This window comes from Cervus elaphus, chromosome 24 (genome assembly GCF_910594005.1).
Source record: "Cervus elaphus chromosome 24, mCerEla1.1, whole genome shotgun sequence".
Classification (NCBI taxonomy): Eukaryota; Metazoa; Chordata; class Mammalia; order Artiodactyla; family Cervidae; genus Cervus; species Cervus elaphus.
Window position 1 is genome coordinate 34,043,373 of NC_057838.1, and position 13,178 is coordinate 34,056,550.

Here is a 13,178-nt window from a genome sequence, read left to right on the forward strand (position 1 = left end):
ACTCAGCCTGGGGCTTGGCCCCTTTAAGGAGGGCGGGGACACGTGACCTACAGGGTCACATGGCTCGCGGGACAACATGGCTGCGCCCGCGCTAGGGCCAGCTCGAGGATGCGGCGCCGGGCTCATTCTTGTCCTCTTGTTGTCGCTGTTCTTGCTGCTAGGCTGGGCGGCGCGGGGCGAAGAGGCTGGGCCTGAGGCAGGCGCGCCGTCCCTCGCGGGCTCCTGCGGTTGTGGCAATCCCCAGCGGCCCGGGGCCCAGGGAAGCTCGGCAGCCGCGCACCGATACTCGCGGGAGGCAAACGCCCCGGGCTCGGTCCCCGGAGGGCGTCCATCCCCGCCCACCAAGGTGCTCTCTCGATTCCCTGATGATGGGTGGGGGTCGCCAGGTTCCTCTACAGGGTTGGGATGGGTAAACCAAGTGGTTGGAGGAGGGCAAGTAAAGATTAAATCACATCGCCAAGACGCGCACTGGTCGATCTGGTTTGATGAGAAGTTCCTCCGCCCTCCAAAACAGCTGGGTCTTGGGGTTCTGCGTAATTCTGAGCATTAGGTAGTGGTTTGAGGACAGTTGTCTCTCCTTTTCTTGTCTGTCATTTCCTGCTTCCTCTTCCTTCAACCCTATCTTCTTGACAAGGTTCTCAGAATTTTAAGTTAGACAGACGTAGGTTTAGACTTCCCAGATGGTGCCAGGGTTATGAATCCATCTGCCAATGCAGGAGATGGGGTTTGATCCCTGGGTTGGGAAGATCCAGTGAAGTAGAACATGGCAACCCATTCCAGTATTCTTGCCTGGAAAATTCCATGGACAGAGAAGTCCTAGGCTCCTCTCATTAATTGTGAAGGAATCAGGACACTGGGTGTCAGTATCTATAACACTGTTGTATATTTACCAGTAGTCTCTTACTGTCGATTCTGTTTCTTTAGTACTTGTCCTATTTATTCTGCTGTCCCTAGCACTTTAGCAGATGTGAAGAACTAAGTAAAACAGTGGTAGTAGTTGTTGTTGTTGAGTTGCTAAGTCGTGTCCAACTCTTGTAACCCTGTGAACTGTAGCTTGCCAGACTTCTCTGTCTGTGGGATTTCCCAGGCAAGAATACTAGAGTGGGTTTCCAGTTCCTTCTCCAGGGGATCTTCCCAACTCAGGGATGGGACCGGGCTCTCTTTCATTGGTAGGCAGATTGTTTACCACTGAGCCGCCTGAGAAGCCTCCTGCAGATCTTATCTAATCTCTTTCCTTTCTGCCCCTTCACTATTTCCATATGCTGACACAGTAGTATCTGTTTACTCTGATATAACGAATACTAAAGATACTTGACTGCTGGTGTCTCACCCCAACTAGCTTGTGAGAGTGATGGGGGTCAGGATCATGATCTTGTGACTCTGTATAGAGTGTTAGGAGGTTGGTAACTGGACTTCTTTTTGTTTCTCCATCCTGTGTTGTAATTATTGGCATTTAAATTTTTGTTGTTCCTCAAAGGATGCCCTGAATTATTAGCATTTATCTTTTGTGTGGTAAGGAGCTTTGGTTACAATTACAGTGTGTGTTGGCCATATTCCTCTAACTTGAATGGTGATTGATAGTCTGTCCCTCCTTCTGTGAGAAAGCCATCTGTTGCTCTGCTTAGTAGCAGGGTTGCTGTCTTATTTGCATGTACACTGGTCTGTGTCAAACTTTTACCAAGGACCTTCTGGCCAGTACTGGACATTCCTCATTTTAAAAGCTCCAATGTTTGATTGATCCCAGAATATGATGTAGGTATATTTTGAATTACATTTTTAAGATATGCTGTTTTTTCAGCCCTTTAGAGTGGTTTCATGTCCAGATTGAGTATTGTATGGGTCATCTTTGGCCATATTTTGCATTCACTTTAAACATTAATTAAATTAATTATATTTTGTTTACATGCATTTATTTTATGTTCATTTTCACTTCCATTCAGTTTCTATAATGTTTAACAATTGTTGAGAACACAGCTCACAAGCCTTGAAGGACTCCTAAACTTAATTCTTGAACATGAAATGGACTTCTTATCAAGACAAAGGACTTCTTAGGGGGCTATTCTTTGTCTCTCTATTTTCCTTGTTTTCCAGTGTTTTAGTTTATATGCAAATGACTTTAGTCTCATTCTGACACTTACTGATTTATTCTGAATTTTGGAAGTCCAGTATTATGGGAGAGATACATGGTCCTAGTGATAACTCTTTTTCCTCTTAATTTTCTTTCTTCTTTTAGAAAAAGGATTTTTCTTTTTGAGCAGTTTTAGGTTCAGAGCAAAATTGAGAGGATGGTAAAGAGATTTCCCATGTATTCCCTGCCTCAAAACATGCATAGCCTCTCCCATTATCAACATCCTCCACTAGAGTGATATGTTTGTTACAACTGATAAACCTACACTGATATATCATAATCACCCAAAGTCTATACACTTGACCCTTGAAAAACATAGGTTAGGGACACTGGCTCCTTGTGCAATCAGAAATCCTTGTATAACTTTATAGTTGGACCTCCATATCTGTGGTTCTGCATTCCAGGATTCCACAAACTTTAGATCATGTATGACAGTACTGAAGTATGTATCTTTTGGGGAAAAAAACATATAATTGTACCCTCGCAGTTCATACCTGTATTATTCAGCAATCAATTGTAATTTACTTTAGGGTTCTCTCTTTGTGTTGAACGTTTTATAGGTTTAGACGAATGTACAGTGACATATATTCATCACTATAGTATCATGCAGAATATTTTTATTGCCCTTAAAATCCTCTGTGCTCTGCCTATTCATCCCTCTTCCTTCTCCCCACTGGCAACCACTATCTTTTTACTGTCTCCTTAAGTTTTGCCTTTTCTGTAATATCTTATATTTGGAATCATACGATATATAGCCTTTTCAGATGGACTTCTTTCACTTAGGGATATGCATTTAAGTTTCCTCCATGCCTTTTCATAGCTTAATAGCTCATTTATTTTTAGTGTTGAATAATGATGCATTGTCTGGATGTACCACAGTTTATGCATCCACTTAACTGAGGGGCATCTTGCTTCCTTCTGAGTTTTGACAATTATGAATAAAGCTGCTATAAACATCTGGGTGAAGATGCTTATATGACGACATATAGCAGGAGTATGTTTAGTTTTGTAAGAAACTGCCAAACTGCCTTCTAAAGTGTCTGTACCATCGTGCATTCCACAGTGTATGGGAGTTCCTGTTGCTCCACACCCTTGTCAGCATTTGGCGTTGTCAGTGTTTCCGATTTTGGCCGTTCTAAGATGTGTTCTAATGGTATCTTGTTTTAATTTGCATTTTTTGGTTGACATGCTGAGCATCTTTGCCACCTGTATATCTTCTTTGGTGAGGTTTCTGTTAAGGTCCTGGCGTTTTTTATCGGGTTGTTTTCTTATTGTTGAGTTTTAAAGGTTGTTTATTTTGGATAACAGTCCTTTGTCAAATGTGTCATCAGCAAATATTTTCTGCCAATCTGTTGCTTGTCTTCACAATTCCTTGACGTTGTCTTTTGAAGAGTGGTCTATGTTTAGATTTTTTGTTTGTTTGTTTCTATGTGAATATCCAATTGTACCAACATTTGTTGAAAAGACTGCTGTAGCTCTGTTGTATTGCTTTTGCTCCTTTGTCAAAGATAATTTGCTTGTGTTTATGGAGGTCTATTTCTGATCTCTCTCTGCAGTTTCATTAATCTAGTTGTATGTTCTTTAACCAGTGCATGTCTTGGTTACTGTAGTTTTATAGTACATCTTGAAGTTGCATAATATCTTTCCTCCAACTTTGTTTTTCTCATCAATAATGTGTTGGTTCTTCTAGATCTTTTGCCTCTACCTATAAACTTGAGTATCATATTATTGATATCGATCAAATAACCTGCTGGGATTTTGATTGAGGTCGTATTGAATCTGGTTTTTCGTTATTTAGTTTAATTCAACAAATTTTTATTTGACACACATGTAAGACTGTGTCCTGTGTAAAGGGCATAAAGAAAAGAAAGACTTATGCCCTACCTGAAGGCATTTACTTGTTGATAGGTCTTTCTTTCTTCTCTTTCTGTCTTTCTCTCTCACACACACAGATTCACGAGTACATGCAAGCATCATTTTTCTATCGTGACTGTGCTCTAGGAGGAGTATGTACAAAGCAGTTGGAGAGGAAGAAAGAATCTTCCTGGACAAGTCAGGAGGTGCTCAAAGAAAAGCTGCATTAAACTAGGCTTTGGAAGAAACATTTTCAGCAGTTGGGGATGGTGGGGCAGCTTGAAGGACCTTTCAAGGAGGAGAATAGCATGGGTACAGACAAATAGTTGTACAAATGCATTGGTGTATTCTAGGAAATGTAAGTAATTTAAGGTTTCTGGGGGTGACATTTTCACCCTATTTTATGTAACACCTTTTAGGTGTGAGTTGTTTTTTTTTTTTTTAAACTTTAATTTAATGAGCACTTGGCAAGATGAGGTACACAAAGAAGTAAATAGCACTGGGCTTTACTCTCAAGGAATTTAGTTTCACTAGAAAGGTAAGGCAGCAAGAACTGTCTGGGAAACAGTAGAGGTTCTTTCAAATTTTACTTAAGTTCCCTCTGGTTAACAAAATATACAGTGCTCTTTGAGAAAGCTTGTCTAACAGTGTTCTACACTGCTGAGTATTTTATAAAAAGGTATCAAAATATTTTAATTTCCTTGTATCTTTTACAATAGTTGTTTGATGTGGCATTGAGGATAATGAGATGATAAAATTGTATGTGCCATCTCTGTTTGTATAGGTGAAGTCAGTTGATTTCCTGTCTGAGAATGGTTTGATAGGGTAATGCTGACCCAGGTTCAAGGCGTGATTGAATGCCATCTCTCTGACCCCTTGCCTCCAGTAAGAAGTAGTGTTTTTATCCTCTGTGTTCTCAAGTATTTTGTCATTGTTTGAGGGAAATGTCTATATTTTCTTTAAAGTAGTGTTATTTGTGTAATTGTTTGATATATCATTCCACATGGGAAGCAATTTTTTAATCCTACTTTAATCTCTGTATTCTCTGAGTGCTTTACACATTTAAGCATGGTGTAACAATTTCTGGAATGATCTTACGTTTTGGTTGTTACTGGCTACAATATTGAGAAACTGCCAAGGGAATAAAGGGCATCAGATACTTTTTAAAGAAACCTTTGGCAAGTAGTCATTTTGCTGTATCTCATCCTCCCAAAGATCCTGTGAATAGAATCATAAACTCACAGGGCTTGAAGGGACTTTGGTATTCCATCTGCAATTAGTGGCAAGAGAGTGAGAGGATGATGGAGGTAGATAATCCTACATAGATAGTTAAGGAAGCACTTTGTGGGAAGAACCAGGGAGCTTGGTTCTCTTGTTCACTCAGCTTCCTCCAAGAACTTTTAGCTTTTTGCTTAGGTTTGAGAAGAGGAAAGAGGGAAAAAGGAGAGTGCTACACAGAAGAGTTGCATATAAGTTAATTTCGTATTTGTGTATAAAACAAAAACCCATACTTTGTACTGCGGTTATGGGAATGTTGGTTTCCAGGTTACTTTAACTGAAATTTGCTGCTGACACATTGAGTTTGTTCTTTAACAACTAATTTCATTTGACTTACCTCGTTTCAGAAGACCAGACCTAACTAGTGAATGTATTGATGAAAATGCATCTATTTCAGAGCTGACTTAAAAGTTTAGGTTTTTTACTTTATAAGCTGTGAATATGAGTCTGTCAGCAGCATACGAGGTAACTGTTATAATATTTAAATATATCTCACTTTCTCTGTTTAAAAAAAAAAAACAACCCACAGAGGCAAGTGAAAGAAAAGATTCTTAAAACTAGCTTCCTGTTATTGTTCAGTCACTAAGTTGTGCCAGGCTTCCCTGTCCTTCACCATCTCCCAGAGTTTGCTGAAACTCATGCCAGGCTTCCCTGTCATGCCAGGCTTCCCTGTCCTTCACCATCTCCCGGAGTTTGCTCAAACTCATGTCCATTGAATCGGTGATGCCATCCAACCATCACATCCTCTGCCACTCCCTTCTGCCCTCCGTCTTTCCCAGCATCAATGTCTTTTCCAGTGAGTTTGCTCTTTGCTTCAGGTGACCAAAATACTGGAGCTTCATCTTCAGCATTAGTCCTTCCAATGAATATTCAAGGTTGATTTCCATTAGACTTGACTGTTTTGATCTCCTTGCTGTCGAGGGGACTCTCAAGAGTGATAAAAAACTGGGGGAGGGGCTCTCACGACTGGGAAGTTCAAGTGCAGCTGTGGCCCCAGACACAGCTGGATCCAGGACCGCAGGCAGCATCTCCAGGTCTCTCCTTCTGGCTCTCTCTTGACAGCTCTTCTTTCTTCTGTGTTGGCTTCACTTTTGGGTAGTATCCCTTCTCAGTTCAGTTCAGTTTAGTTCACTCAGTCGTGTTCAGCCCTTTGCAACCCCATGGGCTGCAGTATGCCAGGCCTCCCTGTCCATCACCAACTCCTGGAGTTTACTCAAACTCATATCCATTGAGTCGGTGATGCCATCCAACCATCTCATCCTCTGTCGTCCCCTTCTCCTTCCGCCTTCAATCTTTCCCACCATTAGGGTCTTTTCAAATGAGTCAGTTCTTTGCATCTGGTGGCCAAAGTATTGGAGTTTCAGCTTCAGCATCCTTTCTACTGATAAAAAAAAAAACAACAACTGGGAGAGAGAGGTTTCTTTCCCTCATAGCACCAGCAAAAGTTCTGAGATTAACTGTGAGTGGGTTGTGTGTCTGTCTCTAGTTGTATCCCTGCGGTCAAAAGAATGTGGTGATGAAAATCATCAGACCTGAGTCACGGGAGGTGGAGCAGTCATCCAGCTCCCCCGCCCACCCCGCGTCATACTCTCAGCTGAAGAAGTGGTTTTCAAAGAGATGTCACTTGCTCTTAGAAGAACAGGAAGGAACAGGTGCCAAGTGAGCAAAAATAATAGATGTTCACTGCACCTGGCCAGAGTGTGTAGCCCGAATACAGTCCTGGTGGTAAGAGGGTCACTTTGACTTCACGTGTGCTTTTGGCTTGGCAGTAGCAGAAACTGCGGCGGCAGTGGGGTTTGAGCTTACTGCCAAGGAGGAATGGACTGTTTGAACCTGGACCTTTATGAAAACGTGGTGAAAGTGGTTCTTTGTATTTGGCTTATGACTGTGAGACCGGATGCTCCGGGTTTCAATGGAACAGCACCTTACATTTGCAGGACTGAGATTTCACTTCACTAGTATAATTTGGGAATTACAGTACAGTGAGAGCTTTGTGGGCTATTTTTGTCTATCGCCTCCAGAGTGGAAACTTGGCTTCTTCGGTGTGGGTTATCTCTGACAGTCAATGAAAAAGAGGGGGTTGGGGGGAACCAATCCAGGAGTCCACAGTGGAAGTCATGATTGTGTTCGCATTGTTGGCACTCACCTGGAGGGAGAGTGGGATCAGAAACTGAGATAATCGTAAAACTTCATTCGCTACAACAAAGCCCACAGCTTCCTGTGGACCTTGTGTTTGTAGGAAGGTATGAACAACTGTTCTTAGAAAAGGACCTCCTTGTCTGCTGCTGGAGAGCTTTTATTTTTTTCCTTTAAGTCCTTTATCAGACATGAAACCTTGTATTAGATCATTTTAATAATCATTTTAAGCTTTCATCTACAGGCTTCTATTTTTCTACTTCTTTGCAGAGCTGCTTAACATTCTGACTTCTCATCTCAGGACTGAGGGATCTTGTGTCCCAGATGCTTGACGAATGATGAGAATAATGTGGGAACCTAGCTCCGTCTCTGAGCAGAGTCTATTCAGCAAGTTTCACTGTGATGCAGACACGCTATCCATGTCTGAGATGGTGTTATAGAGGAAGGAGAATTTTTATAATTAGGAATAATTCAAATGATACATTTTTCATTGTATTTGTGAAATCATCTGTTCAGTCAATGAAGTTTCTTTCTCCCCCTCTTCCTTCTTCCCTTCCATCCTTCCTTGAATTATGCACCATACTAGGAGCTGGGGGTAGAGAAATCAAAACTTTATTTTTGGTCCCCAAGGAGCCTGGGATCAAGGGCAGGTGTTGGGATAGAATGGTGTTTAACAAAGGACCCCTAATGAGTAGTGTATGCTGAGCCAGCAGACGGAAATGTAGGAAGGAAAGGCTTTCTGTAGGAGATAATCCTTGAACATGAATGTCATTTACAGAGAGATGAAGTGCAGATAGAGTCCAGGGTGAGAGAGATGGGCTCTGATGCTTCAATATTTTATTTAACTCTGAAAGGTGATGGAGAACCCTAAAGAATTTAAGTAGGAAAATGGCATAATCAAATTGACACTATACTGTTTTTTTGAATAGAGAGTACATTACATGGTTTTAAAACTGAAAAATAATTGTCTAGAAGGGTGTATGGTGAAAAATTTTCCACTTACATAATAACCTTGCCCTCCAACAAGCACTGCATGAGTTTCTTGAATATCTTCTCAGAGCAGTATTCTGCAAATGTAAACAAATACAAAAAGAAAGTGTGAATCTATATTCTCCCCTCACTTCCTTTTCACACAAATGATAACATACCATGCTTTCTTTTTTTAAAAAAAATTTATTTATTTTAATTGGAGGATAATTACTTTGCAATATTGTGATGGTTTTTTGCCGTACATCAACATGAATTGGCCATTGTCCTCTCCATGCCTTATCCCTTTATCCTGGTGAGATCTCTCCATATCCATATATTAGAACTGTCTTCTTTCTCCCTCAATTTTCCTTCTTTTTCTTTTCTTGTGGCTGCTTAATTTTCCATTTTATGGGTGGCCCACCACTTAGTTAATCATTCCAATAGTGAAGAATATTTAGGTTGTTTCCAACCTTTTTCTGTTCCAAGCAGAGCTTCAATAAATTGTGTTGGATCCAGAAGACAGATATTTTGGAAGGTTCAGTAGGGGCTTGGATATTTGTTGTATGAGTGGTTTGAGTGGAGGGTTGATGGCTTAGAGAGGAGCTAGGAGAAATGTGAAAGTATGAAGCTGGAGGCAAAGGAGCCAATTGTGAGGCTACTGCATTTATTGAGAAACAGAAAAGGGGAGAGATGAAAGGGATATATATTTAGGCGACCCAGTAAAACTGACTGATTGCTTTACTCTTGGGATTAGTGGATGGGCGAGGTCAGGGATGACTTCTTAATAATAATACATTGGACATTAAACATTTATTACTTATGTCATAGATGAAAGCAGCTCCATTTTCCTTGGGAAATACATGCACAAAATTGAAAGCAACCACCAGTAAAGAGAGTGGAGATAGAGAGTAGGAAACCATGATTACTGATCATTACTTTCTGTTACTTCTGATCTTGTTTTTCGAACTCTTCTGCTCTTATTGCTAAGCCACATTTTCTGTTTTTATTCCTACTAGCTATTACTCTTTAGTTTCTTTTTTTCTTTTCCTCAAGTCGAATTTTTGTTTTCTAGATCAGAGATCTGACAAGTCCTAATCTGCTGAGAAGTGAGTGAATTGCTTTTTCACTCAAATGATTAGCATGTAAGACACTGTCTGCAGAGTATACTTCTGATACGTATGATTGTGTTGCTGTTTAGAAATTGAGATACAAATGATGTGTCATAAAACTCGCCCTCTGAAAGTTTACAATTCAGCATTTGTATTAGTATAGACACAAGGTTTCAGCAAGTATCATCACTAATTCTGGGACATTTCATCACCCTGAAAAGAAACCCCATACTCATTAGCACTTATTCCCTCTGCCCACCTCCCTGCAGCCTCTGGCAATCACTAATCTACTTCCTGTCTCTTTGGCTTCAGCTCTGGGCATTTTGTATAAATGGAATCATACTATACACAGCCTTGTGTGAGTGGATTCTTTCATTTAGCATCGTGTTCTCAAGGTTCACCTGTGTGGTACTTCATTTCTTTTTATGGCTGATTTCTATTTTGTGGATGTGTGACATGTTATTTGTTCATCAGTGGACAAATGAATATTTGGGTTGTTTCCGCTTTTGGGGTATTATGAATAATGCTGCTAAGCACATTATTGTACAGGTTTTTTCATGGATATATGTATTCTTTTATCTTGGGTATAATCCTAGAAGTGGAATTGCATGATCATGTGTTCACTTTTTATGTAGCTTTTTGAAGAACTGACATTGTTTTCTAAAGCAGCAGTGTTATTTTACATTTCTGCCAGCAACTAGAGAATTGCAATTTTCCTGCATCCTTGTCAACACTTGCTCTTATCTATGTTTCTGGTTACAGCTGTGCTGGTGGGTGTGAAGTGGAATCTCATTGTAGATTTGGTCTGCATTTCCCCAATGATGCTGACCTGTGTTTATTAGCTGAAAATTTTAGGTGTGGTCCTCCGATCTTAAGTTTAGTGCTAGGACAATATGTGAACAAGGTAGCCTCAGTTGCTGCCCTCTCGGTGTTTAGAATTTATGTAAAAGAGTTGTTCAGTCACTAAGTCATGTCTGACTCTTTGAGACCCCATGGACTACAGCACGCCAGGCTTCTCTGTCCTTCAGTATCTCCCGGAGTTTGCTCAAACTCATGTCCATTGAGTCAGTGATGCCATCCAACTATGTCATCCTCTATTCCCCTCTTCTCCTCCTGCCTTCAGTCTTTCCCAGCATCAGGTTCTTTTCCAGTGAGCCAGCTCTTTGCATGAGGTGGCCAAAGTATTGGAGCTTCAGCTTCAGCATCAATTCTTCCAATGAATATTCAGAGCTGATATCCTTTAGGATTGACTGGTTTGATCTCCTTGCAGTCCAAGGGACTCTCAAGAGTATTCTCCAGCACCCCAATTCAAAAGCATCATTTCTTTGGTGCTCAGCCTTCTTTACGGTCCAACTCTCACATCCATACATGACTACTGGAAAAACCATAGCTTTAACTATGTGGATCTTTGTCAGCAAAGTAATGTCTCTGCTTTTTAATGTGCTGTCTTATAGATAGAAACAAAGTAACTGAAGTTAGAGTTTTGATAAGCTATTAAACAAGGACAAGGCATGGTCCTTAGTAAGTGTTTTAGATTTTCCATTTGAGTGATTTAGGTCTTTTCCATTATCATTGGCAACCTCGACTGACTGAGTTGGTTTTAAAAGATATTATATGTGGCATTTTTATATTTGCTTTTTAAAATAGTTTAAAAGGAATAAGAATATAGTAAAGGAGGAAAATGCAGAGATGTATGAAGTGAAGTGAAGTGAAGTCGCTCAGTTGTGTTTGACTCTTTGCAACCCCATGGATTGTAGCCTACCAGGCTTCTCCATCCTTGAGATTTTCCAGGCAAGAGTACTGGAGTGGGCTGCCATTTCCTTTGGATGTATAAAGAAGTGGAATATTCTCTGTGCCTCTGACCTCCAGTCATTAGGAGCTTGGTGACTTTTGCTCTTAAACCTGCTTCCATGGTGTGTACAGATATATTTTCCTTTTTTTTTTTTTTAATTTTTATTTATTTATTTGGCTGTGCCACTTCCTAGTTGCAGTATGTGGGATCTAGTTCCCTGACCAGGTATTGAACCCTGCCCCTCCCTGCATTGGGAGCACAGAGTCTTAGCCACTGGACCACCAAGGAAGCCCTTTTTATTTTTCATTTATTTATTTATGCATGTGTGTGCAGATATATATCATGAAGAGTTTTTCCTAAATAAATCACTGTCCTAAAGAATCTTCACTTCTTTCTGTGACTAGTCGTCTGCTGGGGTATGGAGTCATCTTATTCATTTCTTAGTGGCCCTGTGGCGGGGGTTCGCTCGCTGGGTGCGGGCACTTTACACGTGACCCAGGTTCCCTCTGGCTGCGGTGGCCTGACTTCCCGTGTTTCCCCTTTCACTGCAGATGGTCCCCATCCCTGCCGGAGTGTTTACAATGGGCACAGATGATCCTCAGATAAAGCAGGATGGGGAAGCACCTGCGAGGAGAGTTGCTATTGATGCCTTTTACATGGATGCCTATGAAGTCAGTAATGCTGAATTTGAGAAGTTTGTGAACTCAACTGGCTATTTGACAGAGGTAACGGGATTGGAATGGGGAGGAAGGACTTCATCATTTGACCACTTTTTACTGTGTTCCCAGTGCTGAGCACTTTATATATGTTTCATCTAATTTTTGTTTTCATAGAAACCCAGCGAGGCAGGTTACTTTTCAGGTGGCAAACTGGGGATTATCAAAGCAGCTTTCCCTGAGTCCCATAGCTGGTTAGTGGTGAGGTGGGGTTCAGGCCTTGCTGGTGGGACCCCAGCACCTGTCTTTTTAACCTTGACGCTCGAGTGCGTCAGTACTGTAACATGCCAAGAGTGCCACTGTCCACTCGGGCTTTTTGAGATAACAGCATGTAAAGTAAGGCCACCCTTCCCTCTCAAAAAATTATAGTTCATCTGTTTCAGAAGCATGGCATAATTCATAAGTGATAGATGAAGAAGTGCAGCTTTTCACTTTTGTGGTTTTATTCCAGTGCCTGATGACACACAAGGTTTCCTTTGGCAATTCCAGCATTTGCTGTGGTTGCTGAATCACAGAGCGATGTTCTGAAAGTGGATGTTTGTCCTCAGTGGTCCTAGGAAGAGGGAGGCTTTCTCAATGATGGAAGCTTCTGAGTGTCTCAGATATCCTTGTTATACATATGTAGGTTTCCCATTTTTCTTACCAAAGGAGTCTTCCCTTGCCTTCAGTGTGTGGAGTCCCTGCCTTGTTTTTGCTTTTGTTTCAGAGTAGAACATCTTTTTTATTAAAAAAAAAAAAAAATTTCAGAGTGAATACTGAAAGCAAGACAACTTCTAAATTTGGTTTTGCATTTCTTTGGCATTTCCTAAAATATACAGAGTGATTGCCTCTTTGTCCCCATTCCTAGTGAGAAGTTTCTGTTCTTTTTGTTTCATGAGAATACTCTCAGATCAAGTTCCTCAATAGTCTGCTGAAGTTAGAAGATGGCTTCTAAGGCAGGAAGTTTCCCATAGACTAGGGTTCTCCATCGAGATTAGACAGAATGAGTAGAATTTAGGGCGTCTAGGAGCATGGATGACGGAATACTACATCTGGATTTCTCTAACTGAAATTGAGCATGTCCTTTAGTTAGGAAGTAGACAGTGTGGTACAGAAATGGCAGCAATGCCTGTGACTTTGTCCTCAGCAGAAATCACAGACACTTTGTGTCACATTATTCTTATCGTAGAGCTCTTAATCTTAAAATTACTTGTATT

The 13,178-nt window shown here is 40.9% G+C and overlaps 1 protein-coding gene across 2 annotated transcripts in view; it reads left to right on the plus strand.

Moving 5' to 3' along the window:
* Window positions 1-39: 39 nt before the first annotated feature.
* Window positions 40-13,178, plus strand: part of SUMF1 (sulfatase modifying factor 1) — an 86,128-nt gene continuing 72,989 nt past the window's right edge. For both annotated transcript variants that reach the window (XM_043886227.1, XM_043886228.1), the window contains exons 1-2: window positions 40-346; window positions 11,818-11,991. In XM_043886227.1, the coding sequence (XP_043742162.1) occupies window positions 77-346; window positions 11,818-11,991 (444 nt within the window). In that variant the 5' untranslated portion in view covers window positions 40-76. The remainder of the gene's footprint in view (window positions 347-11,817; window positions 11,992-13,178) is intronic.